At 41.7% G+C, this 27,962-nt stretch overlaps 2 protein-coding genes across 2 annotated transcripts; one reads left to right on the top strand and one right to left on the bottom strand.

The window, feature by feature from the left end:
• Positions 1 to 2,808: 2,808 nt before the first annotated feature.
• On the top strand, positions 2,809 to 3,969 carry LOC113134240 (alpha-(1,3)-fucosyltransferase 4-like). Its single transcript, XM_026313505.1, has one exon. The coding sequence runs from the start codon at positions 2,809 to 2,811 to the stop codon at positions 3,967 to 3,969; it is 1,161 nt and encodes a 386-aa protein (XP_026169290.1).
• Positions 3,970 to 8,662: 4,693 nt separating this feature from the next.
• On the bottom strand, positions 8,663 to 27,849 carry col26a1 (collagen, type XXVI, alpha 1). Its single transcript, XM_026333552.1, has 14 exons — positions 27,052 to 27,849; positions 26,718 to 26,840; positions 26,397 to 26,500; positions 16,526 to 16,587; positions 16,214 to 16,337; positions 15,681 to 15,779; positions 15,414 to 15,542; positions 12,568 to 12,660; positions 12,112 to 12,155; positions 11,959 to 12,021; positions 11,516 to 11,551; positions 11,349 to 11,393; positions 11,188 to 11,272; positions 8,663 to 10,369 (listed from the first exon to the last, which is right to left on the bottom strand). Exons 1-14 carry the CDS (start codon positions 27,225 to 27,227, stop codon positions 10,224 to 10,226), a joined length of 1,329 nt encoding a protein of 442 aa, XP_026189337.1. The 5' UTR covers positions 27,228 to 27,849; the 3' UTR covers positions 8,663 to 10,223.
• Positions 27,850 to 27,962: the final 113 nt, after the last annotated feature.

The raw sequence follows: 27,962 nt of genomic DNA, 5'->3' as shown, positions 1-27,962 counted from the left end.
ACCCAGAGAGAGCTAGAGGCTATGAAATAAAACAGCTTTTCTGTCCTTTAGCTTTCCCACTTTTCTCTGTTTCTGTCCCTTTTCCTCCTGCTCATTGACTCTGCCTGTAAGGTGCTTTTAGCGGACCTTGTGTGGCAGGGGTAGAGATGGATGTGTGGCCCTTGGGAGCCCTGGGCAGAGAGCAACTCTGATCATGTCAGACAGACCTTGGGGTGGAGGGGGGGGCTGCATAAGATCATCATCACCCAGCAGTGTAGTGAATCGCTGCAGTGGCACTTTCACACAACCTCTGACCTGTAGGAGAACCTCAAAGGTCATGGTCAAGGTCAGGGGTCACCAAGGGCTTCTGTGACCAGAGAGCTTGCAGACCCCTCCTGCATCTTCATCCTCTTTTTCTCTGTGCTCTTTGCCTTCGTGTTTTTTTTTTTCTCCTCTTCTCTCTTTTTTCATTCCCTCATTTTCTATCTGTTTCTCTATCGCTCACACTCTCCTTCACCAGCCGGGACCAATTGAGACATCCCATCCCCTGGGAGTGCAAAAAGGAAAGCAAGAGAAAATCAATAGGGAAGATGAGTGAAGACCTGGGGGTCCTATCAGAAACTGAATGCTTCTCTGTGTGTTGGTATGATTCACACACCCACAAAAACACATATACAGTGGTATTACTTTTGAGAAACAGGAAGGTAGCAGTAAACACAAGTCTGGAAAATGTACAAAAGTACAAAGAAAAATACACAAGTCTGCAAAGAATAATGTCGGGGTTTTTTTTGGTATACCACTGACACTCCCACTAATAAGTAGTGTTACAGAAAAGAATGGCTCCTAGGGCCAAATAAAATGACACATGACATGACACAACCTTTTGTCTGTTTGTCCTTGTGTCTCTGTTGCACACATGTCCTGTACACCTGTGACCAGTTGCTGCAGTGATGGTTGAACACAGATGTGGTATTGATCCCTCTATGGAGAGGCAAGGTCTGCAACAGCAAGTGATAGAGCTTGATGACAAAAAGTTATTCTCAAGGAAGAGGAAAAAAAATGCAAGGTGGAAGCAAACAAATGCCAATTTGAGCAAGCTGAACAAAATGTCACCATATCACCAAGTCAGTTCAACTTTAATTATAGTACATTTCCAGCAACATTTACATGCTCTGTTTAATGTGAGAAAATGATTAAAATAAACCAGAACTAAAGGAGGATAATTCAAACTCATCTTCGTGTCATTTCCTCACACCCCGTGTCACATTTTTCTGAGGAATGACGTGGATGTGCATATTAAGCTCAGCCCCATCATGTATCTATAACTTTATGTGATTCTTCCCAACACAAGTTTACCCCAGGCAGGACAGTAAATGATCAGCTGAAAATAGAACTGTTCAGATGAAAGGATGGATAAATAATGCAGAAAGAATACAAAACCTCTTAAGGGGGGATAACTAGTCACACACACATGCACACACACACACACACACACACACACACACAAACACTTTTTTTTCCCCTTCATGGTGAAGAAAAGTGAATGGATGTAACAGGAAGGAGGAGGACCCAGCGGAGACACACATGCTTCTCGCTTCATCTCCTCCCATTCCTCCTTGTCTGCCATTTTTTTCCCCACTCACACTGAGGCTTCATGACATCCTCTTGTGTCTGTGGGGAGGAATAATGTTGTCCCAGTCACGGCGTGTTTTTCCTGCCCACCAGAGCTCAGACACAATACACGGTGCAAGATTTTCAACTGTGCCGCCTCATTGTTTTTTGATGAGTTTTGATCAGAACGCATTCACAAAATGAGGGCTTGTGTTTTCTGCTTTCACGCAACCCTGTGTGTGTGTGTGTTAGATCACTAAATTAAAACTGTGACTCATTTATTAACATTTCTGGTTAGAGGGTGCTGCAGTGCTGGGTCAGATGTAATAAATAAAAAGACAAACCTTTTCAAAGCCTTGCTGCAGCATGCCTAATTTCCAGTTAAAATGTTTATTCATTGGTCAAATTAAACATGGGTGTTTGGAGATTAGTTCCTAGTGTCACTATGCTGCACAAACTGCACAGGGCGCCTTGTGCTTGTACAGGGAGACACCTAGTGGTGAATGACGCGTGTAGCGCTTTAGGGATCCATGGAGGACTGAAGGGCCTCTTACATGATTCATAACCTTAAACACAAAACGTTTAATCAACCTATGTGATCTGACGTTTTATGTAACACATATATATATATATATATATGTATATATATATATATAATTTTTTTAGGGGTTTATTGGTCAGAACTTTACATCTCAGTAAGCTTTAAACCCTGCAGGCTTGTGATTTGACCCCTGACCACCATCCTAAAAAGATTGTTTTTACACAAACAGAATGATTTATGGGCTAGATTCAAAAACACACATATGTCATTGCTTATTTCATCAGCAGAACACCGCACCCTGGGCCAAGGTGTTTACCAACCCTAAAAGTGCCTGGGAGGCCGACCTGCAGTCAGCAGGCCTCACAAAAGCCCCATTCACAGGTAACAGGAACCCAAACTAACACTGCCACGTCAAAGCTTTACCCTCTGTCCAATGTTTCCCCACCACCAGACAGCAGGCAGGACACATGAGGCGGCTCACGTTATCTTCTGACCTGCTCCTTATCGCACCTGAAAGTACAATGACGTTAAAGTAGGACACTTGGGTGTGCCAGCGTGGTTGCAATGAGCGCTGGGAACGATTTTTTTCTTTCCAAAAAAGGTTTAATTAAAGTTCTGTGATACTTTGTGGGCAAAGCTTCTGAACCTTAGAGGGGCCTGCAGGGTGAAGGGCGCCGATGGGAGTTGGGGCTCATTGGAGAACAGGAACCCGCTCCACAATCCCAGCTCGCAGAGCGGACAGGTGGGTGACATGTTGCGTGTGTGTCCTCAGAAGCTGCTGTGTCTGCGTGGTCACTGTGGGTTTTCTGTCATTCCTGGGAGCCTGCCTGCTCTACCTACCGGACCCGCTCCCGCTGAACCCGTTTGTTTTTGTCTCTGAGGAGCACAGCGCGGTGACGATTCTGATATGGACGCATCCGTTCGGCCGGTTTCGCAAACTTCCGGACTGCTACGTGCGCTATCAGATCGGTGGGTGCACGCTCACCGACGACCGGCGCGCGTACACGCAGGCGGACGCTTTGATCATCCACCATCGGGAGGTTGCAACCGGCACCGATGAACTGCCGCCTGAGCCGCGGCCATGTGCGCAAAAGTGGATATGGATGAACTACGAGTCCCCCGCACACACAGCCAGACTGGGGTATTTCGAGGGTGTTTTCAACCTCACGATGAGCTACCGCACAGATTCTGATATTTTCCTCCCGTATGGGTATCTGATCCCCCGTGAGCGCGCAGCCAAAGGTCTCCAGAGCCGTTATGCGCAGCCGCTCCGCGGGCCCACGCGCTCGCACCTCCTTCGGCCCCGCCTTGTGGCCTGGGTCATCAGCAACTGGTCGGAGTCTCATGCACGCGTGGCCTTCTACTACCAGCTCCGCCGGTACATCCAGGTGGACGTGTTCGGGCGCGCGGGCCGCCCATTGCCGGAGGACAGCGGCGGCGGCAGCGTGGTGAGGCTGGTCGGACGGTACTTGTTCTACCTGGCGCTGGAGAACTCGCAGCACACCGACTACATCACAGAGAAGCTATGGAATGCGGTGCTGGCCGGTGCCGTGCCGGTGGTCCTGGGTCCGTCCAGGCAGAACTACGAGCGCTTCCTGCCGCCCGAAGCCTTTATCCACGTGGACGACTTTCCCACAGTGCGAGCGTTGGCCCGGTACCTGCTAATGCTGAGGCGCAACCCGGCCCGGCTGAGGCGGCACCTGACCTGGAGGGGTGGGTACAGTGTGCACCAGCCCGCCTTCTGGGTTGAACACTACTGTACAGCCTGCAGAGCCGTGAGCAGGACCAGAGGCAGAACCGGTGTGGTCAAAGACCTCACACGCTGGTTTCACTCGTAAAAACATGAGGATGTCAACCAGCACCTGACTGAACCAAACTGAACCGAACTGAACTCAAAGATCATCTGTAGCCGCAGTTTCTGTGAGAGTGAGAGGTAAAAATCCAAGCCCTGCTTTCAGAGTTTACAAAATCAATCCACCAATCACCAACCATCAATGATGATCCCATCATTCATTTCATTTCAAATATGACTTAGGACCCTAAATAAAACCAGCACATGTGATCACTGAGAATCACTTGTCTGATTGTGTTTGTGTAGTGAAGACTATTCACATCTGCAGATGAAAATAACTTTTGAAAGTAATAGACTCTCACACAGCCATACTGCTGTTTTGACATGTGGTATCCCATTCACACAACCATTATCTTTTGCAATAAATATACACTCAAGTCAAATTTAGTGGCACCATTAACCCCACATCAAAAACCCTTTACCTCAGTGGACTATACAACACAGACCAATTCTGGCAAACCTGGCCTTAGCTATTACAATCTCATGTACCATTACAATAAGACAACCAACTTGCAGAGGTAAGACTTGCTTGAGATGATTCATTGCAAAAGTTTCTTAGAAAATACATTTTTGTCACACATGACCTACATCAAACTCCTTGTTTTCAGTCATAGTACGATGCAACAGTAGGTGTTTGGCACTACAATAAAAAAAATACTGCCAAATAATAAAGATAACACATTTTGAAAAGTGGTCCTCAGAAATATCAAGTAAATATGATTTTTGATGTGTGGTTAGAACATGTAAAAAAAAAAAAAGAAAAGCAGGTCTGGATCTGGTGTAGCTCAATAATGTGTGATCGATGTTTGTGCCACAGTAGGACAGGTATCCCTAAAATAGCAGTGCACTGTTCCCACTTTGAGTTCTAGCTGAATGATCTCAGCAGTGTTGTTAGACCCCAGACCTTGTCTTTTTTTTTTTTTTTTTTTTTTTTTTTTATTGCAGCCCATATCTGGCATGGTTTGCTAATGGAAAAGACAGCTGTACTAACACACATCCTGTGGCGTTTAATGCTCACAGCTATGCTCATTCTGCCGATGTTTTTTTTACTATCGCGTGTATTACCAATAAGGCAGAAAAACAAAACAACAAAAGGGTGAACATGCTTTGGGAGTCACATGCTGGGGTTCGACAGGCTGCAATGTGGATCATTTAAATTAACACCTCTGTGTTAGGGCCTTGACACAGAATTAACACATACACTGTCAAATTAGACATTTCCTGCAGGCGCAGTGGCAGTGAATATTGCTCCTCATAATGAGCTGATGCCTCAACAGCTGTTGAAACCACTGACGTCTATCAGCACTAATGCTTTCAGACGGCCAGAACAGCCAGACCCCCTCATCCCCATCATAAACCTATTCATGTACAAATGGGAGCTATTAGCATATCTAGTCACTGTGACAAAAAAAAAAAAATCATATCCACTCTTCAGGCTTTTATATATAGATCCATTAAATGTCCTTCCTTTGTCCCTGTGAAGCTTCTTTGACATGTCTTACTCCAGGATCCAAGCAATACTATTCTGCTGTGAGGAGCTTGTACAGCACAGCCACTATTGGACAGAAAAGGTGCTGGGCATTTGACCTATCTATGTATAAAGAAAGGGCACTCCTCTTATTGTTTCTACATACTGTAGCGAATCATTTACCTGCAGTCTTAGCTAGATCAGATCCTACGATGTTTGAAACATTGACATTTAAATGACATTTAAACATTCTGGTCAGTTGATATAATCCTATGTGTATTGATTATGATTACATGTATTTCAGTTTCTTTATCCATACATATTTCACACCAGAGGTGCAGCTGACCTTCCCACCTTGTGCTTAATTCCTTGTTTATGTAAAATAAATCACATTTATCTGCAGTCAACCTTGGCCTCCCCTCCATCACACACTTTGAGCCAATTTACAACAGCCATTACAGGCACCTTAAAAGGCCAGAAAATGAGGCAGCGGCAGGCTAGATCCGGAAGTTCAAAGAGGTTAGCGGAGAGATGTACAGTATTTATGTGCACATACAGTTCCAGTCAAAAGTTTGGACACACTTACCCCATTGAATTCAAAGGGAAAGTGTGTCCAAAACCTTGTTATCCATGCTATCCCCTTACCTGTACTGCCTGTCCTGGCAGCCAGCGTGAATGTCTGTCACCTGAAGCTTTTCACAACCATGGACCAGAACAGAGATGCCATCGCTGATAAAAGCAATGTGAAAGATGAGTATGAATAAGTATTCAAAAGTATAAGTACAATGATTAAGAATTTATCAGCCACTAACCACAGAAATGGAAAGTAGCCATAATGTTTTCATTTATGTGCATTAGTTAAAATAGCCTTTAATTTATTTCTAACACTCACATGTACTTGTTGATATTCATATTGTTTTAACTCTCTTTTATCTATTTGTAGCTACAATTTTACTCATGGATCATACAAGTGTTATCAGTGTTGAACGATTAGTTAAAAAGTACTGTGTACCTGTTCAGGGCCCCTCAACTTTAAATCCTTAGGGTGGGGGAGGATCGAGTGTGTGCATTCCTTCACAGTCTGCACAGCCTCAGCAGAGACAACTCAGTGGCTTGTGATTCCCCTCACAGGAGTTCATCACTCAGGTGACAATGAATTAGTGAAATAACATGTAAATCATTAACAAAGTTCCAAGATGCAGATCATGCATATCTTGGTCAGAGAAATACAGATCACAGTTAATTTAAAGTCAAAGGGATGGAAACAGTAACTCTTCTTTTCTGTGTCTCTCCTGCAGGATGAAATATCACCGCATGTCACAGGCCGACAAGTTTACAGAGGCTGAGGTGAGTTGTTGCTTGGCAACAAGGTGAATTATTGGATGTGTCAATATGAGATAGAGATTCAAAGCTACCAACGGTGGTGATACTGTTGAACAAGTTGCAGCTGAGCATTGATGAATACCCAGAATCTGAGGCAATTTAATTTGATTTAAACCCTGTAACTACCAGCTACAGCTTATTACAAAGATCCTTCTCAGCTTTCTTCCAGCCCCCCTCCTCAGTAACAGTGCCATTCATAACCTACATGGCCCCTAGCTAGAGACACACTAATCTCATTTGTACAGCAACAGATGTTTCTCTTAAAAACATCCGTTGACTTGGGAGTGAAAAGTCTGCCTCTCATTCTCTCAAGGGATCAAAGACACCAGTCTAATCACTATGAAATCTGTCACATTTGCACTGGTTTGAAGAGACATATTGACTTACTGTAGGCTTACTATGTTGTAAAATGTAAACACTCGCCTTCTCTGTCCCTCTCTCACAGCCTACACATAGTTCTGACGAAGCTTTCATGTTCTGGACACCAAAATGTGCACGGTGGGGAAGGGAGAGGTGGGGTTGGAGTGGGTGAAGAGAGAAGAAAATGCATATGAAACAATAAAACCTCTAGACAAATAAACAGCACAGTGTTCCCATGGCAGCGCAGTGCAGTAATCTGACGGCTGGTTTCCCATGGCTGTGTCTCACTGCCCCATAGACCTCCACTCTGTCTCACTGATGGTTCCTGTGATTGCAATCATCCATCTTACTGTCAAAGGCAAAAAAAAAAAAAAAAAAAAGGGCAAGAAAGGGGAAATCACACACACCATCTCTCTCTTGCTCCCTTGTGTCCTGCAAACAAGCCACCCCACTGTGAATGGAGCTAACACATGGACCACAGGCCTTCTCTATTGGGTTTGTGAGTGCGCATGTGTGTGTGTGTGCGCGTTTGTATGCATGTGCCCATGCTTGTATGATCTACAGAGAGAACATGTGTGGGTGTGCATCTTTGGTTGTCTGTGCCTGCCCATTATACTGCATGATCACTCACTGGAGTGTACACAGGGAGCGGTGGACATGTCTGATCCTGCAGCTGATCAAAGGCACCAGAGATTTGTTCCCTTGTGGCCGTGCGAGCGGGCCTCATATCAACATGTCTCTGTTCAGTAGACAGGAAAAACAAGAGGAGAGAGAGAGAGAGAGAGAGAGAGAGACAGACAGAGAGAGAGAGACAGACAGAGGAGGAGGGGTGGGTGGCACATGAGGAGAAAGACAGAAACAGGCAGGCACAGCACAGATGAAAGAATGTATAAAGAGGCCAGAGTGGAATATATGACAATGATACATAACCGCACTTATCTCCCGTTTCTGATGAGCTAATTGAAAGGCAAAAGCCAGCTCTGTTTTTGTCTATAAATGTAATAGTGTGCATGATCTCACTCTGCAAACCTGACAGCTCGCCTTGTCAGAAAAGCTGCAGATTATTTTTAAAAAAGTGCAATAAAGCCTTTACCTGTTTTCTTAAAGATGAACCAGATGTTTACAAACTACAAGAACTTGTGCTATGTGATCACTCAGAGAGAGGGGAGAGAGCAAGAGTGAAAGGAGGACGAGAAGAAACAGAAGGATGAAAAGGAAGAGGAAGACTAGGAGGAGGAGGAGGAGCTGCAGCAAAGCCGTGAAGTGGCAGTTGAACTCTACAATATGTGTGAATATCGTTATGCAATAAAGTGGTGACTGTGACATGAATTTCTTTGTTAGTGTGACTTTAATCAACACAGATAAAAATGAAACATGAAAAAAAAAGAACAACAAAAGACACTGAAACACTGCTTAGTATGAAATATAAAAGAAGCTAACGAACAGCTGTATTTAAAGAATAGGCCTAAATCACCAGACTCATTTAAAACACATAATATCTTGAGACTAAAAGCTGAACTACAACAAATACAAAGTCATTATTTTTGGATGTCAAGGCTACAGGAATAGTTTGACATATATGTCGATACCACACTGATGTCTGTGTGTTCAATATGAAGCTCCATCCAGCACAGAATTAGCTCAGGGAGAACGGCCAGCCTGGCTCTGGTGAAACCTAACAAAGTTTGCCTGTCAGCACCTTAAAAGCTTCTTTATTAGGATCTTATATCTTGTTTGCTTTATTTGCATAAAAAGTGGAGTGTAAAAACTGGTTTTGCAGGTGGTTGCAAACCCAATGCAGTGATTTGGTGGAGTTGACAGTACTTCATTTCAAAAGGTTTAAAGTATTGTGATACTTTAAACAAAAGTAATATATAATATATGATGTTAAAATTAGATTTAATTCCCATTTTTAATCAGGCATGAGATAGCATTGCTGTCAGAAGTTCTCAAATTCTCCATCTCTAAGTTATAAATCAGCGTGAGCCAGCGTGGTAGTACAAGTCTTTTATGAGAACTGTGTTAGTTGTTTTCATTTCCAATCAGCTGCTTCATATTAAACAGACAGAAATAAGATAAGAGTGCTATCAATCCTCCCTCCTGTACAAATAAGTGAACATGTTTAATGCCACACTGTTCATTTAACTCATGAATCTTGTAATGTAGAAAATGAAGACTGTACCAGACATGATGAAAGCTTTATCCAGAGAGTAACAGGCATGGTCTCGCAGAGACTTATTAAATAGGATAATCATATCAGTTTGGAAACATGTGTATGAAGAAGTCAAGTGTAATTCTGTCAGGTTTGCGCTCCGTCAGCCAGTTACATGAAGGTACGCTGGAGCCAAGCAGGGTTTCTAGGCCAAAACTCAACTGTTTCAGCATTGCTTGCTTTTGCTTTCCAGATGTGTGCTCTCCAGATGCTATTTATTTTACCTAAATTTATTTTAAACAGATATTCTTGGCAGCTTGTCACGTCTTACCTCAGTTTCAACAAGGCAGAGCACAAAGAGAGAGACAGAAAAGAGGAGAGAGGAAGAAATATGTTCGACAGGCTAACACAAGATGAACCTCAAGGTCATTCCAAGAATGTGTTTGACACTAAATAGTTCATTTTGGGTCCAGCTCTCAAGAGCTCTGAGCCAAGGGAACCGCTGTGTTTCCTGGGCAGTATTTCATCTGAGCAGAGAAAGATGCCAAACGCTTCCATAACAATTTCTGAGATTATGTTTCAGTGAACAACGTCTTGTAATTGCTGTTGCTAAGGTTATGTAGACTAAGATCATGAAGCAGGAATAAAAAAATTTTTAAAAAAAGGCCTTTCCGTTGAATGAAATGCTCAACATCTCATGTCTGCAAAGGGCAGTACTTATTTGTGACAAAAAAAAGATCATAAGACAAAAAAAATAACTTCAAAAAATAAACATATGTAAAGACAATTATGTGCACAAAACCTGTACGTCGAGTTAAGCAAAATTTGCAACATCTTTCACAATTATTAAAAAACAAATACAAAATTTAGACTGCTTTTAAAGCGGAGCTTTTCTTTGCCTCTCCTTTAGTATTGGACTTTGAAGAGGGGTTTGGACATGCTGAAGGCGTCTGACGTTTATGGCCGAGAAAGACAGTTGGTCCAAAATGCCTGTACTGTCAAATGCAGATCCTTCAGAGTTCTCTATGTAGACACACAAAAGATGAAAAAAAAAAAAAAAAAAAAAAAAATCAGCAAAACTATACTGAAGACAGGAAAAGTTTGTTATTTTGCTTTTTTGTTTCTTTATGGCATGTAGTTATAAGCTGCAGCCAGGCGACAGTTAGCTTAGCTTAGGTTAGCTTAGCATAATGACTGGAAATGGGGAAATGCCTAATTTGTCTCTTTCCTACCAGCAGCCTGACACTCCCCAATCGACACTATATCTCAAGCTGTACTAAAATCTAAGTGCAAAAACATACATTTGGAGTTTTACTAGGGATTATTTGCCTGCTTTTACATTTCATTTTAGTATGAATTAAAAAAGGAGATTATAGTTGTAACAATCATTTATATTAGCAAATAATTCATTTTTAATCATTGATTAGTCATGTGGTCAATTTAAAGTCAGCAAAAACACGGAAAAAAGAGTAAGCAGAGAAGAACATATCCATGTTTGAGAAGCTGGAACTAGAGAGTATTTGTTATTTTTGCTTAGAAAACACTTAAGTGATGAATTCCTTAATTGTATCATCTCAATATGAGCTATATTGTGTTAATATGTGAGCTGTAAAGATGCTGGTAGAGTTTGCTAACTATGGACAGACATGTTTATCCCTGTTTCCAGTCTTTGTGTTAAGATCAGCTAACTAGTCACTGGCTCCATCTTTGGATTTAACTGATATATATGACAGTCCTATCAGTCATCTCATCTAACTCTCCAGCAGAAAGCAAATAAGTATATCTGATAAATATAAGTATATCTGATCTGGAACAAATGCTTTCATCTACCACCTCCTCACCATGAACGCCAATCATGTGCTCCAGGATCAGGACTCTCTCGGCCAGTATCTTCAGGGCTTCCCTGAGCTGTTGCACGGCCTCGCCCTGAACAACACCATCATGTTTATTCAGGACAGTTCCTCAAATGAGCTTAGAAGGAAAAGCCACTCATGTCTCTTACCTCATTCACACCTTCACCTGGCTCTCCTTTTGGCCCTGGGGCTCCCTATGAAAAAGTAAAAAAAAAAAATTTATATATATATATATATATATATATATATATATATATAATTTTAATTGTTATGTGTTTTGTGTGTGTTTCATGTAACGCAATAACCTTATACTCACAGGTAGGCCCTGCTCTCCTGTTACACCTGGAGGCCCCTGGTAAGAACAGAGAAAAATATTTTAGGACTAGCTAGCATTTTTTTAGCTCCCTATGCTAATCTGCCTCTTCACCAGACCTCCAACCTTAAATCATGCTAGTAGAAGGAGAGGATCAGGTTTAAAGACAGAGGCCCAGTAGTAAGCTGACTATAGAGGGGACTTGACAGGGCTGCTCTGATTAGTGAGGCCTTGCCTTAGATGAGAGAGAGCGAGCAGGATTAGTCACGGCTTTGAATGAGTCTTTGAAGAAAAGCTTTTTCACCTTTAATGTGTTTAAGATTGCATGACAACTAGGGCCATTTACCAAACGTAGAACAAAAAACATTTTGATAGTTCATCAGAATCAAATCTGTGCAGCCAGCCTGCTAATCCAATAATGAGGATGATTTTAAAAGCATCCTCACCCTCTCCCCTGGATCTCCTTTAGGCCCAGGATTCCCAGGCTTGCCCTGGAGGCCTTCCTTGCCCTAATACCAGATGAACAGAATGGCATGTATTAATGATGCCAGTGAAACATTCATATTTATATTAATCAACAAGCAGTGGCAGATACTTACATCTTGTCCTGGCAGTCCTGGTATCCCCACAGGTCCTGCAGGGCCTGGAGTGTCATGCATGAAAATATAAACGCAGTGAAGAAGATGTTGATAAAATGTTTGGTTCTGACTATTGCGCAATGTTCAGTCAATTCAAAACAGTTTAATTTAAGAATTATACTGTCCCGTGAGATTCATCAGGGTTTACAAAACACACTCGAATAACTGCTTAAACCCTTCTGTTTCACTTATATTTTCTCTACGTGACAATGTTTTCACATGACATGAAAAAGTCCTCTGTGCCCTCTTGTACCAGTCTTTCTTTGAACCTACAGTATATTGTGCTGAGTCAACTTGTATTACAATCTCCAGTGAATTAGTATGGATTGGTTTTCTCAATTTGGGCATTTTGGGTCTCTTGACACACATTGTGGTGTTTTCCTCCAATGTAGGGATTGGAAACGGATTATACTGTACCCGAGGGGCCTGAGGGGCCGACAGGACCAGCTGGACCAGGGGGGCCGACTACAGGCTGAGGAGCAGGGATGGCTAAACGGACGGGGATCTCCTCTAAGAGAAAAACAGAATTATAAAAGGAAAGTTTAACATTTGCAAAAATATAATAGCTACAAGTTAGAAAAAAAACATCCCCAACATTAACATCAGCATTTCATTTAGATCAAGTCATAACTCATTTGCTAAAGTGCAGTTACACAAACTATTTTCACTGCTGACAACTGAAGCATTTGTGCCAAGGTCTTCTGGAGCTGTTTCCTGGTGTAAACTTCATAAACTAAAACTAGATTTCTATGAATGCTTTCATTGTTCAGCACTATACATAGCAACTGAAGTGACACCTAGGCAGCAACTTGTGAAACACAGCAACTTGTGAAAATTGTCAACCTCTCCATGACTCCATTACTGGTAGTTGCTAAAGCTGTGACAATGGGTATCTGTGCTCTAAATGGAAATGCAATATTATGTGGTTGAATGGTTTTGTTCACTCTCTGCATCAAAATGCATAATGGATGACCTGATCACAAATAAAACATGTTCAAATACAGATACAAACGTACGAAAATAGAAAACTGGGACACAGTTTCTCAAGTCACATTCAAAGGTGGTGACATGATGCATGTGACCACACACAGTATGTGCAGATACTATTAGCATAGGATCGTCGGCAGTGGTGGAAGAAGTACTCAGATCTTTTAAAAAGGAAATGTACCAATGCACCATGTAGAAATACCGGCAAGAAATACCGGCATTCGTGCTTCTTATATGAGTAAAAGAAGTAGAATTAAAGTACATTTAAAGTAACAATGATAAAAGTACTTATTATGCAGAAGGGCATATGTCAGAATAATGTGTACTATATTACTGCATTATTATTATTATGGGTGATGCATTAATGTAGTCCAAAATATACTACAGGAATAGTATAAAGTACCAAAAAGAACTGAATAAATATACTGAGTTACTCTCACACACCATTAAAGAGAATAAATCAGGTTTGAACCACAGTGTAAAGCCAAATTATCAATGCAAACATGTATTTTCTTACAGTTAAATTTTCCCTACACATGAAGTCACATTAGCAGAAAAGTCGGAGAGTCTGATGACTAAGAACTGATAACCCATAATGCATTTCAGATGCCAAATGCCAAACTGTAATCTGTCTCAGCTGGATCTAGACAATCTGGAAATATGATGTCGGCTCAAATTCTGACCAGAATAAAAAAAAAAAAAAAAACAACTAAGTATCTGTAACTAAAAATTTTGGGCCTCTCAATTAAATGTAAATTGGGAAGTCCAGAGTGTCTTTCAAATGGTAGTTTGCTGTATCCATATACTCTTGGGACCATAAAACCAGGGGTTGATTCAACCTAACAGAAGAGTTAAGATATCAAGGGTCACCAGCCAGGTGTCAGAGTTTGTTCGGCAGGCAACACTGGGATTAAATCCACTGTGACAGTGATTGACAGAAACAGCTGGTCGAGGTAAAAAAGGTCCTATTTAATGGACCAGTAAACGCTCGGAAATGATCTGTCTTCATAGAAAACATGCGTGAGCTGCAAATTATACTGTCTTGTTCTCAGCATGTAGGATATTTTAAAGTATGCTGTAAGTATAAATTTTGTTTGAAACCATGCCATGCTTCCATTTCCTCTCCACTTTAACATATGCTCCGAGTCAGTCCTGCCCAGTGCTGAGACAGTGCTGTTACGCTATGGCTGCAGTCCACAGAAAGGGTCTAGAAGAAGCAGATTTCCCTCTGGAACTAATTTCTAATGTTACAGTCTCCTCAAGGCTGGCTGCCTCCCCACGAAACTCCACATGAGTGGCAGACTATCTCCTCCCTCGTTCATAGCCAGCCCAGCTTTTGGCTCCAGGCCATGGCCTGTTCCCCAAAAAGCAGACTGTTGTGCTGACAGCTAACAAATTAGGCCTGATTTACAGCCAGTTGGCCCCCCTCAGCTTACATGGTCCCACAGACCCAAATCTACATAGTTCCAGACCCGCAGACACAGTCCTGGGCTCAGAAAGGCAGACACAGCCAAAAGCTTAATCGGAGCCAGCAGTCTTCATGAAGTAATGATTATAGTGTGGACTTCTACTGCCTCCCTGTGGTAAAACATTGGTCTTAAGTATTAAAGGTGTACCTGTGCATAGGCTTGTTATTCTACCTCCTCTGTGTTGAAAGATATGAAGAAGTTAATGTCTTTTATGTGAACATCCATAAGATAAGTTTCATCCTTATATGAGAGTAGGCAAAGAAGTGAGCTGTATTAAAATGGACAAGAAAAGTGCTTCAGTTGATTAATTCAGCCACTGAGCTAATCTTGTGATTTATACGCTGGTGTTCGGCTCCACTGTCGCTGGTGTGTTGGGTTGCAGCAAACAGTGGCTCGGCAGCAGCAAAACACACGGAAACAATTAAACTGAATGGAAGCCAGCCCTGCTTGGGGAAAAAAAAACAATGCTCTCTCCATTATGAATTTAAGTCCTTTGCTAAACGCTAAGGAGACAAACCGCTCGTTTAAATACTCAGTAACAGCAGCAGCATGTTTCCACCTGTGCCCTTTTAAAACCATTTCCCATACACAGAAACCATTTTTGCCAGGGTTCATGTTCTGCCTGATGAACTGATTTCAGTAAGTGAACAGGATTAAAAATGATTGAGATAAAGCCAGTATTTCAAACTGGTGACACACGTGAGTCATTGTAGTAACATAGTAGTTTAAAATGTGTGTGGGATCTATTTCTAGATTCAGATTCAGATCCAGATTCAAGCAAAATATGAGGAGGAATAATCTGCTTACCTTGATTGTCTACTTGAAAAACATCACCCCGCTCTCGGACTGGAAAGTAGCTCGGCCCTGGGGGACCTGGCGGACCAGGAAGCCCAGGTAGACCTATTTCTCCTGGTAAACCTCTGTCCCCCTTTGGTCCTAGGCATCAAGGAAAAATACAATTAAGCAAACATTTATTTGGTTAAATGCAGCATGTTGTCAGCTGTGAGAGTGTTTTCTGTTATCACACTTATCATCAAATACGTAGATGAGACTTGAAAATCTGTGATGTTTTACCAATGAGTCCAGGAAGGCCTGCTCTTCCAGGTGGACCTGGAGGTCCTGCGGAACCAGGATGCCCCGGAGGTCCAATAGGCCCTGGAGGTCCTCTGCCTCCTGGTACACCAAACAGAAAGACACAGTGTTTACTTACCTTGGACCTAAGAATGTAACATAAAGTGTAACAAAAAAAATTGTCAAATTTTAATGAGTTGGTTTGTTTTGGTAGGTAAATAGTCACAAATAGTTAAAAATGTTGATTATCAAATCAAATCAAATCTTGATCCTGAATTTCTCGCTTTGTCTAAAGATACTGGATTTTTTTTTTTTTTTTCAAACTAGTATTTGACCATGAGACTAAACTTTCTGTCAGTAAAAGTGTTGATTGGTCAAATAATCACATGAACTAAAGGCATGTAAACTGCTGTTTATTTGTTGGTGCAACAAACTTCCGTGGTGGTTTGACAGAAATATTCCTCAAACCGATTTGTTTGACTATTACTGTATATTCAGCTTTTCAGCTGTTGTGATGTGTTGTGATGAGTTGAAACCTGGCGGCAGGTTTGACGATGGCCCGATTGCCGTGGGTTGGGGAGCATCCACCTCATTGTCCGTTGAGCCCTCTGATAATCTGTCTTTCGGCTGCGAGGGACGTCCTGCTTCTAACAATGTGATCTGAAACAGAAGCAACAAATTTCCAACTCATCTTTACATCTTTAAACAAAATAATCTAATAATAATAATCTAAAAATTTAATAATTACAAACTGTGGTTCTTCAAATGGTTAAAACGATAAAAGTTTGTAGGGACTGACCGGTCAATATATTTGGACAGAGGGCACAGAGGGATCCTTATTTTTTTACCTTTGATTCAATGGCATTTATTCTGCTGTTCATGTCGGTGAACCTGGTACAGTTCATGCACTCTGTGAGAAAGAAAGACATGGGAGGATGAGTTTAGTCTTCACATTTCAGCAGGCTTACACGCTTCTTCTTCTTCCATCTGTCCTTTTCTCTGTCTTTGCTTTGTCTCTTTCACTCCTGTTTCCCTTTTCATCCTGGCACCGTCAGTAATATCTCTCTACCATACACCGAGCAGCTTCGAGCCAAAATACACATGAACAATGCCCATCAAGCCAGACCCAAGAATTTATTGAGAATTCCTCCTTAAATCATGTCACTCTCTCGCAGAATAAATATTATCAGAACTCTCAAAAAAATCTCTCTTCTGCTAACTGTCTCTCTCATCCACACACACACACACACACACACACACACACACACACACACACACACACACACACACACACCTGCTCATCTCCTGACTCAACCTGTTTTCTGTCTGTCTGCCCACTTGTGGTGATGGCCTGTATGCTCGCGCTCACATCCTCCTCCAGATACCATAAGTATTAACTGTTCAGAGCAAAAAGAAACCCAAACAAAGGCTTTTTCACACATGCCAGCTCAAACTCAGTCACACAGAACACCCACAGCCCCGTCCACATACCTTCTTCAACAGTTTCAAATGTCCACAAGAGAAAATGGAATTGTACTATATTTGTAATTGTATTCCTTCCCATATGAAAAGTTAACCAAATCAAACCACAACCAAAGCTAATTACAAATGAGCCTAGTGACAAGAACTGTCTGCATATCCGAAGTGTGATTTGTCTCGTTGCTTTCTGCCAAAAACCTCCACTTTTCTCCAAAAACTATTAAAAACACACATCAGTGAGCCACAGCATTTCACAGAGTGACACGTTCATTCATTATGACAAATGCAGTATTGGAACTGTGATTTATTTTGGGCTAGTTGCACATATAGTACAATTTTATGCTGCTGTGAGTACCCACTGGCGCACTAAATCTGTATTAATCCACCACTTAAAATAGTCCCTCAAATAATGCGGAGTAAATAATTCACTCCGATATGACTAATGTTTGCTAAAAATTACACTCTCCAGTAATTTTAGGAAACTATTTAGCTTCTCTAAAAAAATCAAATATATGCTTGTGACAACTTTTTAAACCTGTGATGACATAAGAGCAGTGGAAAAGTTCACAACATGAAAGAAACACTATAGGAGCAGCCACACTGAGTGAGGGCAGTGAAGCTGTGGCAACAAAACCAGCTAAAAGAGGCTAAAATGTTCTGGAGAGTTAAAGATGTGTCTTCAGTAGAAACCAGTAGGATTGGGACTAAGTGCCACAGACAGGGTGGGGACAATGGAAAATAAAGAAAGACAGACTAATGACTTTTTAGGTTTCCATGGTATATGTTCACACAAACAAAATACTAAATAATAAAGTTTTGCTTATTTTTCCTAGTTTTTCATTTTTTCTCTCAGCAGCAGAATATTTATTTATTTGTGCCTTACTTCTTATTACTTTCTATGTTATCATTTCAGTCTATTTTGAACACTCTGGTCATCTTTCACCCAAATTACACCATTCTAGTTGCCACTAAACCACAGATAGCTCTAGAGTGCTTACAATGCTGCAATATTGGGCACTTTACATAAGACATAATCCAAAACATAGAAAAAAAAAAACCAAAAAAAAAAAACAGCATTTGTTTCAAATCTGAGCATTCCTCTGGTGTGTGGCTCAAAAAAAGCCTGGAATGCCAGCTGCCAGTCGCACAGATGGGACTCACCCACATTGTGGTCATAGCAGGGATACCTAGAAAGAGGAACAACTGGTGGTCATAAATAACTAACGCGCCAACAAAAAAATGACCCTAACAGCTCTGGTCTGCCTAAATCATCATCTCCAACCATCTTGCTCATGGCACTAATGGCAGCTGAGGTTTCTGCTTCACTGGAATAGGGCAGGGTGAATGTCTGTACCACGCCTGGGTGTCTGCGTCTCGTCCAGTGGAGTATCAGGCTGCATGGGTGGGGTTTCTCAATGCCTCATTTCAACATCTCTCTGTGGAGCACAGCCACAAACGATAACAACAAACAACAGCTCGACCCCAAAACACATTTCTGAAGATTCATCAACTGAGGAGCTGTTCAAGCACTGAGGCCAGAATGACCCCGCACGAGCTGCATGTTGTGACTGAGGTTTCTTCAACCAATGACATCAAAGATGCACACAGCACAACAGCAAGACTGTGGGCAATCATGCGCTCAGTGTGAGAGGACTGATGAGCAGATATGCCTTCATCTCCACCACAATTACTCATCATCAGCCCAGAGGAAGTCTCCACCCTCTAACATGCTTTCTCTTGTACACAATCAATCTGTGTGAATCTCTTGATAGCAATGCCAGTTATTTTGTCATTGGTTGGGTGAAATGTCTCAATATCTGCAGAAGGGATTGTCATAAAATTTGATAGCAACATTCATCACAGCCTGTGGAAATTCTTTGATTTTCCATCTAACATCATCATCATCTCTTTAAAATTTCCCTTGGTCCGCACCCATCGAAATGCATGAAATTCCCAGCAGCCTCAGCTGTACTTTGTAATTAGCAAATGTTAGCAGGCTAACAGTCTAATGTGTCTGCAGGCTCTTAGTTCTCACCCACTTTCACTCAGTGTAAACAATTGTGGACTTATTTTACTTGAAATGCAAATCACCTTACGGCTGCTATATCGACTGACCTTTACTTTTAAGGTCAGTCGATATAGAAATAAGCATCTGTCCAACTACTCCTCTGCTTGTTCAGCTCCCATCTTTACTGATAACCAGCTACCCTGTCCTGCCTACAGTTCTTGTCCAACAAGAGCCAGAAGTGAGCAAGGTACATCTTGTAATAAATACACAACACAGGAAAACACCTGTGCTGTGTTAATCTACCATAAATATAAACCAGAGCGTAACAACTGCAGTTTTATTTTCTTCTGAAGGTGGTGGATGGATTTCCATTTCTGCAGTTGGAATTAAATTATGCTGGGTTACAAAACCCAACTTCCGCTGTGTTTGAGCTGGTGTTTAGAACTCGGCCGCAGATATCAAGTCTGTTTGGATCCATAATTACAGCGTGGTAACACAAGACAGGGTTGTTTTTCTTGGATTATACTCATGGGAAAGATTCAGACTCTTGTTGTCTGCAGTGGGACACCAAATAAACAGCAAGGGAAGCACAGTTTCGCAAGTTTGAGCGGTTATTTTGAATATTCAGATACAACGACTCCAACAAACTCTGATCTTTTTAAATAACATAAAAATGAGTTGATTCAAAATGACCTAAGAAAAAGAATACTTTAACCACAGAAAATACCATTAATGAAAATATCAGATAGTTTGGTAATGCACTGTAAATTGATTACATGTCCGTTGATAACATGGTACAGAAGCAAAGTTGATACTAGTCTTATGTGATGAGCTTAACTGTTACGCCTAGCTATGAAAACAGAGAGAGAGAGAGAAGTGAAGACTGGCTCCTTAGACCAAACTCCCTGCAAGCAATAAGAGTAAAATCTTGGAAGATAAATTTTCATTTAAGAGGAACCACAAAAAAGAGCATATTTCAACTGCGCAAACTACAAAACAGAGGACTGTTAAATGAAATATTGTAGTCATCAATGTGTGGTCTAGGGTGTAACTCAGACTTTATGCATAGTCTGTGTGTAGACAGCTACATTTCTTATATTAGACCTGGATACAGATCAAAGAAATTGCTCACTTTCTCACAGTTTTTTTGCATACACAACCACCCTCAACCACAAAACAAACCATGACGCACACAGTTCAGGACAGTAATTTTCAATGCCACTAAATGCTTGCTCTGTCTGTATGTGCAAGGAAGACGTACGAATGATGTATTGAAACATCTTCTTGGACCATCTTAAGAGTTGCTGTCACATCCCCAAGATACACAGACAAATGTGAGCCCAGTCTGTGTGTGTGTGCGTGCAGACAACAAAAAGCCTCGGAGACTGGCTGAATCCCAGGACCCTGTTGTGTGTCAGCCCGAGCCAGCAAGTGGTCAGCTATTGCTGGCATGAAGAACAGCTGGCACACAACACCCACTCCACACACACACACACACACACACACGTTTGTACAGCTCTCCTTGTCAGGAAACTCACTGACACACTGCTTTCCCTATAGCCCATTACCATAACCCCAGTCATCACAAATAAATGACTAACCCAAACTATAACTTAAACCCGATTCTAAGCTGAACCCTAAACAAAGTCTTCACCCATTTGTGTGTTAAAGTGTGGACCAACGAAAATGTCCTCACCTTCCAAAAACGTCCTCACTCTGAAAAACTCAAACAGCTCTCTCAAAGACAGCTATAGAAGTAGACACACATACACAGTCACAAACTCTCTCACTCACAAAATCACACACCCACTTTGAGTGCACTGGCTGGAGGAGGATGTTGAGGGTTTTTTTTTTTAAAGCCAAGATGTCTGGTTGTCCACAGTGGGTCTATTTAGCGTTTTCCGCCATGATGCCAGCTGACCCACCATGCATCGTGTGTAAACTGAACACTCTGCAAGGAACAAATATTTATGAAGTGAACTGAATAATGGACTTGATCTCTACATTCCTCGTCACAAAATACTGCTACAAATGCTGTCATGAAATAATGACCAAATATCTTCCAACATGAGAATTATTCAGAATTACTCTGTTGTTGCCTCATGTCAACGGAAACCATTTCATCTCATTGGGCTGTAACGTCCATCCTTCAACCAACACTGCTCTGGTGCTGAAATGTTAGCAACACATCACTCCCAGTGAGAGATGGATGCCCTGCTCGTGCACAGACATGTAGTCATTGTCATGCTATGAGATGATGTTGTGTGAATCTGGTGAGGACAGATGATTGCCTGACATTATGGCAACATTTCTCAGTATTCAAATGTTTTGTTTAGCCGAGTCTGATGAAGTGGGAGCAGAGACAGAGGGTGGCACAACATCCCTGTTTTAAAGTCATCAGAAATATTGTAACTGAAACAGTCAGAAATATGGAGGTTTCTATTAACCCTAATTTTCAAAGGCTTGGATTAGTAGACAGTAGACAGCAGCAAGATATACTATTGATTATTTCTAATATTTTGATGTATATTAGTGTGTAAATCTTTTGTTTTTTAGGGTGAACTGTAAGAACCTAAGCAGATTTGTGATTTTTCATCTAGCACCATCAACGATGAAAATTTAAATTTGTTCCGTATTTTGTTTTTTAAATACATTCCTGCAAAATTATACCACTACTGCACCTAAATACTGTATATCCTCATCGAGCTGTCTTAATGGCTTTAAACTGGCAAGAGGCGGGCGTGCATCTTCAGACTGCCTGTTGTGACTGTCCAACTATTGCTGTATCCTTTTGAAACCAGCAATCTTCAATGTGTGATGGCTCAGCTGTGCAGAGATAAGACAATGAGCCAGTGTTTTTCTCGCTATCTCTCACTTTTCATCTGCACAACAAAGTGTAGCAGTGTGAACACCTTCCAGAAGAGGCTGTCTGAAAATGTGTGCTATTATCCCAGTATTTAAGCAATATCATATATTTCCCCAATTTGTGATGGCCTACTGTTCAATCTACCTTCCTGTGTAGCTATAAGGAACAACCATAAACACTTTCAAAGAACGAAATCACAAATCTTGTCGTACAGCCTCCAAATTTATAAGCAGGAATTATCCGGTAGCATAAAGAGTCCAAACAACAAAAATCTGTATCACCCCTTTATGGAAACATGTAGTTCTCTTCGATCTGAGGAACCTCTTTTAAAACTCAGGAACTTTACTTGCTTTGCTCTGCATAAGCAGATGTGTGGAATTGCTGACAGAAAGACAGAGGGACAAATGGAAAGATGTCACTGAAAGGAAGGAAGACCTAATGATAAGGTGGTGAAAGATATGAAAAACTACAGAAGGAGCATGAACAGAACATCATCCATCAGGGAGATAAGTCCAGCACCAGGAACATCTAAGCTATCCCATAGCGCACAGCAGGTCAAAGGGTACCATCTGACCTATATTTGAGCACAGGCAGGGATGTAACAGAGACATCAGTCATATCCTTAAGCTGGATTGCAGTCTAGAGGAGCACATGTGGGATATGGTTGTGTTTTATCACTTAACTCCAAGGAAAGGAGAGCAGGAGATCTAAAGAGCATAGGAAGTAAGATAAGTATAAGACACCAAGGACTATAGAAGACACACCAGGCTAGCAGAGGCAAGAAAAAGCAAAGGAAAGGCAAGGGCAAAAGAACATAGGCTTGCGTGGGGATGAGGATGGATGATAGAATAGTAAAACTGAAGATTCAACAGTATTTTTGAATGACATATAGCATAGCTGTCATATCCTCACCCAGCAGCAGAGGGGAAACAGCTGAACAGATACAGCACCACAGCTGGAGCATTAACAAATTAACACATTTGGAACCTTATGCTTTCAGCCACCTTTTCACTTCTTTAATGAAATTCATTTTTAGCTTCACTTAAAAAAAAAAACAAAAAAAAAAAAACACACACACACACATCCTGTGCTGACACATCCAGCATGAAACTTTGTTAAACTTCTTTTCCTGAGTTTTTGCATGAGAGCAAAGGTTATTGTTCTCATCAGGGGAGGTCTTGGCACTAATTCTGTTAAGATTATGCTCCTTCATACACAGACGTTACCCACAATCCCCTCTGTTAATATGATCACACATGCAGATAGACACTGGGGTGCTGCTCTGATGGAGCAGGGAGGAGGGGCCCAGGGGCCAGCGGCAGGGAAATTACCAACACATTTCGAACAAATGTGTTCCATGCCGTCATGTGTTAGCACAACTCTGCTGAAAGCAAAATGTAAATCTTGAGATGCTCCGTACACAGCCAGCACAAACCAGACTGTCAGAAATATTGAGGGGTCAGGGTGTCAACGAAATGTATTCAGAAAACACCCACTTTCCATTAGCCAACACACAAAAAAAAAATCAGACTATGTGACCAGCTTGGCCTTGGAGTTTAGCCACAAGCTTCAGGACTGTTATAAGGTTACAAAGGTCAACACAAAAACTAAATTGTGAGTATGGCAAAAGAGTGTCACACAAAAAAGCAAGTAAAACACTGGAGGTCTTGGAAAAGCCAAAAACTACTGTGAAAATACTTGTCACGTTACATTTAGTGGCTCATTTAACATTTTGAACAATTTGTGCAGATTCAAGGGCTAAATGTCAAACTTTTTTAAGGTTGTAACTAATGATGGTTATTTTAATTGCGCTGATTATTTCTCTGTAAATAAACCAATAAAGTAATAGACTAAATGTTACAGCTCTAAGTATTTTAATGGAACTGTGAAGCCTCCATCTGGTCTGATTTTCAAAGAAGAGCAAAAAAAAAGCTGACTCCTAAACCTTTCAAATTAGATTAGAACATTGATACTGGTGCAGAGTTGGCCTTTATAGGGTGTACTGTCCTTCATCCCTTCATAAGTCACAAAAAAATAAAATAAAATAAAAACTGGCTATGATATGTGTTTACTTGAGAAGAAAGAACAAAAATATAACACATTAGCGTCAGGCAAAAATCTCATGTTAGCCCTCTTTATGCTTCCTGTCTCTACATCTCCGAGAGCCCCAGGGGCGTCTGAAGTGGAGCCAGAACCCCATCAAACTGAAACCAGAGGTGATGTCATATTGACTGGTTAAGACTGTCCTCTCCCTCTGATAAAACAACCGGCTCAGTGCCCCAGATATGCTGAAAACAAGTGACCTTCTTTAAAGCCCTCAAAGCAAAGCTCTCTTTAAATGACCAATGAAAAGCTTTGTATTGCAATGTGAAAATGTTCTCCTGATGTATTGTGAAAATAGCCCCTACTGCAAGATGTTCTTAATATGCATTTATGCTTTATCTAATTTCAGTGACTGACAGAGGTCAGTCTAAGTAACAACTGGCCTTTGTTTCAGAACTTTAGTCTAATTTTAACAGTCATGTATGTTACAAAGACCTGGTGGAGGAGTGTCATGCTCATTAATCTCAGTGGGGCCACTTTCCCACAGAACCAGCTCTCTGCTCCGCTGCTGTCTGGGCAGCTTGTAGCAGCTGTGGAGCCCTGTGGGACACTAACACCCTCATTACACTTCTCCTCAAATATTGCTACACAGCTGTCTCTGCCACCACCAGCTCTCATGCCTTGCTGCTTTATGCGCACAAGTCCTAACTTTCTCTCCTCTGTGTCCTCCATTTCTGGGAGCCCCTCGTTGCCAGTTCTCCCTCTCCTCCTCAGACTCTTTCCTCAGCAACCTGTCAGTGACATCAGCCTCTGTCTTAAGGGTCTCCTCTATGAGTCAAACCTGGCTTTCTGTCTCTCCATATGGAGCCCATTTTCCCTATGCTCTATAGCCTTTAGAACATGCAAATACATTTGAGCGAACGTTAAATAAACAGCCAGTTTACCTCTTCACACTCCTGCAACCACTTTTGTCTCAAGTGAACCATAATCTCTGGCTTCACAGACTCACTGCATAGAGCAATGTGTTAATCTTTGTGAGGAATAACATCCTCTCCCAGGCAAATAATGGTTTCCAAAGGCTTTGTAACAATGCCTTGTGCTTATTCAGTTAGTATTAATGCATGTTTTCTTAACTTGTGGTAAATCTGGCCCATCCAAGTGCAACAATGAATAATTCTGCAAAATGGAACAAGGTGTGGTAATTATTACCAATAGGCAAAACTTGCTCATGGAGGTAACGGTTAATCTTAGACACATGTGGACGGGGCATGACAGTGTTTTTCAATGATCTACTAATTACCGTATTACCCAAAAAGCAAAAAAACATTAGCAGCCGGTGGGTACACTAAATAAGAAAATAAGAAAAAACAATTAAAATATGCATTTTAAATAACAGTCTCTTATCCAAAGTGGCCATGATGTCCTTCTGCAGGTCTCTATAAGATAAACCCAGTAAATGAAAACCTGTTTGTTGCTGTGGGTGTGAACTAAGGATATATATATAAATGCATACTTGAACAGCAGAGTTAAGCACCCCATATTAGGCCTCTAACCACCCTCATTCTCTGTTTTTTCATGTTGACTGTGGCAGCTCACCCTTGGGTGAAAAGTTTGGTCTTTACTGGGCTCAGACTTTGCGGTCTGTGGTGTCCAGGAGCAGCGCTGCCCACCAGCAAAACCCAGACTACCTCCCACTTTACAAGCTGCTCTACTGGATGTTTCTCTCAGCTTTGTTCATTCATTTTTTTGACTGCAATAGATGATGATGATATTTGAAGAGACAGGCAAAACTGCCTCTGTGCTATCCTGAAAGAGTAATGTAAGCGTGTGTGTGCACATACTCACACACGTTCAAAGAAAGAGAAAAGATGCAGGAGTGGGACTGGGATTCTAATCCCCCTCCCCAGGCAAAGAAGCATCTTAAATGCAAGGTTGTATAAGAAAAAGGTACAAAACCACAGAACACAGGAACACTTTCAACTCCTGGTTTACTGCGGTCAGGGCTCCCAAAAGTAATCCAAAGCAGCCTTTCAATCTTAATTCAAAACAACTGTAGAGTCACATCAAGAAGCCGACTGCTGCGCAGTAGCACGATTAGCAATCTGCCCCTCTACAGACCACCAAACATAAAAAAGGTACTGATGTGGGTAAAGTTGCCTGGAGCTATGAAAGCAACACAGTTGGGCTCAGGCTAAACACATGGAATTGATTTCAGTCCTGTGAGAATTAAGTCTCAGACCACACTCTCTACAATGCCTTTAGTGTAAATTTGGAGAAAGTTGCATCATGTGAAAGAAGAAAACAAGCATTGAAAGGAAGGTACCTTCACGACACTCCTCTCCCACAAACCCCGGGCAGCATCTCCACTCCAGAGCTGTGACTTGCTTGTAGGCCACCTTGAAAGATGGCCTGATGACGGTCCTGTAGCTGGAAAACAGCATATTGTAACTATAACTACAGGGACACATAAATTCAGAATCACATGTGCAGATTCATTCACCTGCCAAATACTTAAACCAATTTTTTTAGCACTTTTTTTAGAGCATTTCTGCCTTTAGACACAATAGAGTGGTACAGGAAATCAGACTTCAGCAGAGAACTTGGCTGAAGGGGGGCAACAGAGAGGACTCTGATGGTGCAATACCTGATGACTTTAGGACATGGTCCGGGCCATCGGCAGCCCTGAAACACTCTCTGCACCGTGGTTTCTGTCCCATTGTGCACCTGACAGGACACTGTTCTGGAAACAGTGTACTGGCACCAGTTCCTTAAACAAAATAAACGAGATGTTAGAGCCTAAAGAGAACATCATGACCAGAGATGGAGGATGGATGGTGGAAAGGATCATAAACAGTATATGAGAAAATAACAGACCGGATACTTTTAGATTCTAACGCCCAAACAAACAGCGTGAATTTTACTGCTCACGATGTTAAAATCGAACTTGTGAGTCACTACATCTCCAAGTGTGCGCTCACCTGAGGTGGGTACGGGACCCGCTACCTGGCGATCCGGTGCTGCCGGTCTGTTCCGAACTGATGCGCTGCCGCTGCAAAGCGATGCCTGGAAAGTGATAAACAAACCCAGTTCCCAGCGAAGGACAAACTAAAGTTATCCACATGCACAGCGCGTAGAGCAACGATAAAGCCATCATCTCGTTATGATTTATCGCCCTAGAGCTATCCGCAGAAACAGCAAATCCCGACGATATAACTCCCTCTGATAGAATCGGGAAAAAGGGAAAAGAAAATCTAAAGAAACTTCAGTGAAACTATTAGAGAATCGGTCATTTCGTCTTCACGACAACAAAAACAAAAACAAAGCGGCGCTCTCAGGAGCCCAGAATGAATGGCACACCGCGCTTTCCTATAGAATAATGCTGCTTTCTGACGTTTGACATCGTGCCGAGGACCGAGGAGTCAAATATCCAGTGTGCGTAAAAGGCGCGAGTTTGAGGGCTGGGGATGGAGTGCGTAAAGGCTCATCGGGTCCCGATCGATTACAACGGACGTTCATATAGTCTACGTAAAGAAACTAAAATGAAAAACAATCTGAATTCACAATCATTTTGTAGGTCTGTGTCTTGTCTTTAACATCCTGATTCAGGGGTTACCCGCTGGGGAGTGAAGGCTACTTAACGCGTATTTTAAAAAGTAGGCTGTAAATGAAAACCCTCTGAGACTGGATTGTCGTTAGTTTACAGACAGATACATCACATTATTTATTATGTAATGGCAGCGAGTTTAATTCTTCTTTGTCGTCGATCACACAAAACTGAATCCAACCACCGAAACAGATGAGATATTAAAACCACAGCGGCCAGTGTGAAGTGTTTTTTTTTTCAGTCAGCTGCAGCTTTGGCTGTGGATCCATTTCATTTCAGCTAAGA

The sequence above is a fragment of the Mastacembelus armatus genome, chromosome 13, assembly GCF_900324485.2.
Source record: "Mastacembelus armatus chromosome 13, fMasArm1.2, whole genome shotgun sequence".
Taxonomy (NCBI): domain Eukaryota; kingdom Metazoa; phylum Chordata; class Actinopteri; order Synbranchiformes; family Mastacembelidae; genus Mastacembelus; species Mastacembelus armatus.
Note: the sequence above shows the minus strand (reverse complement) of the source record. Positions and strands in the feature narration are given on the sequence as shown.

What these genes read in the sequence shown, in the direction of transcription:
- LOC113134240 (XM_026313505.1), top strand. Translation starts at nt 2,809, where the DNA reads ATGGGAGTTGGGGCTCATTGGAGAACAGGAACCCGCTCCACAATCCCA.
- col26a1 (XM_026333552.1), bottom strand. Translation starts at nt 27,227, where the DNA reads ATGATGGCTTTATCGTTGCTCTACGCGCTGTGCATGTGGATAACTTTA. An exon ending in CCATGTCCTAAAGTCATCAG is followed by an intron (nt 26,501 to 26,717) that starts GTATTGCACCAT and finishes GCTGTTTTCCAG; the next exon opens with CTACAGGACCGTCATCAGGC. An exon ending in CAGGACTGCCAGGACAAGAT is followed by an intron (nt 12,022 to 12,111) that starts GTAAGTATCTGC and finishes ATCTGGTATTAG; the next exon opens with GGCAAGGAAGGCCTCCAGGG.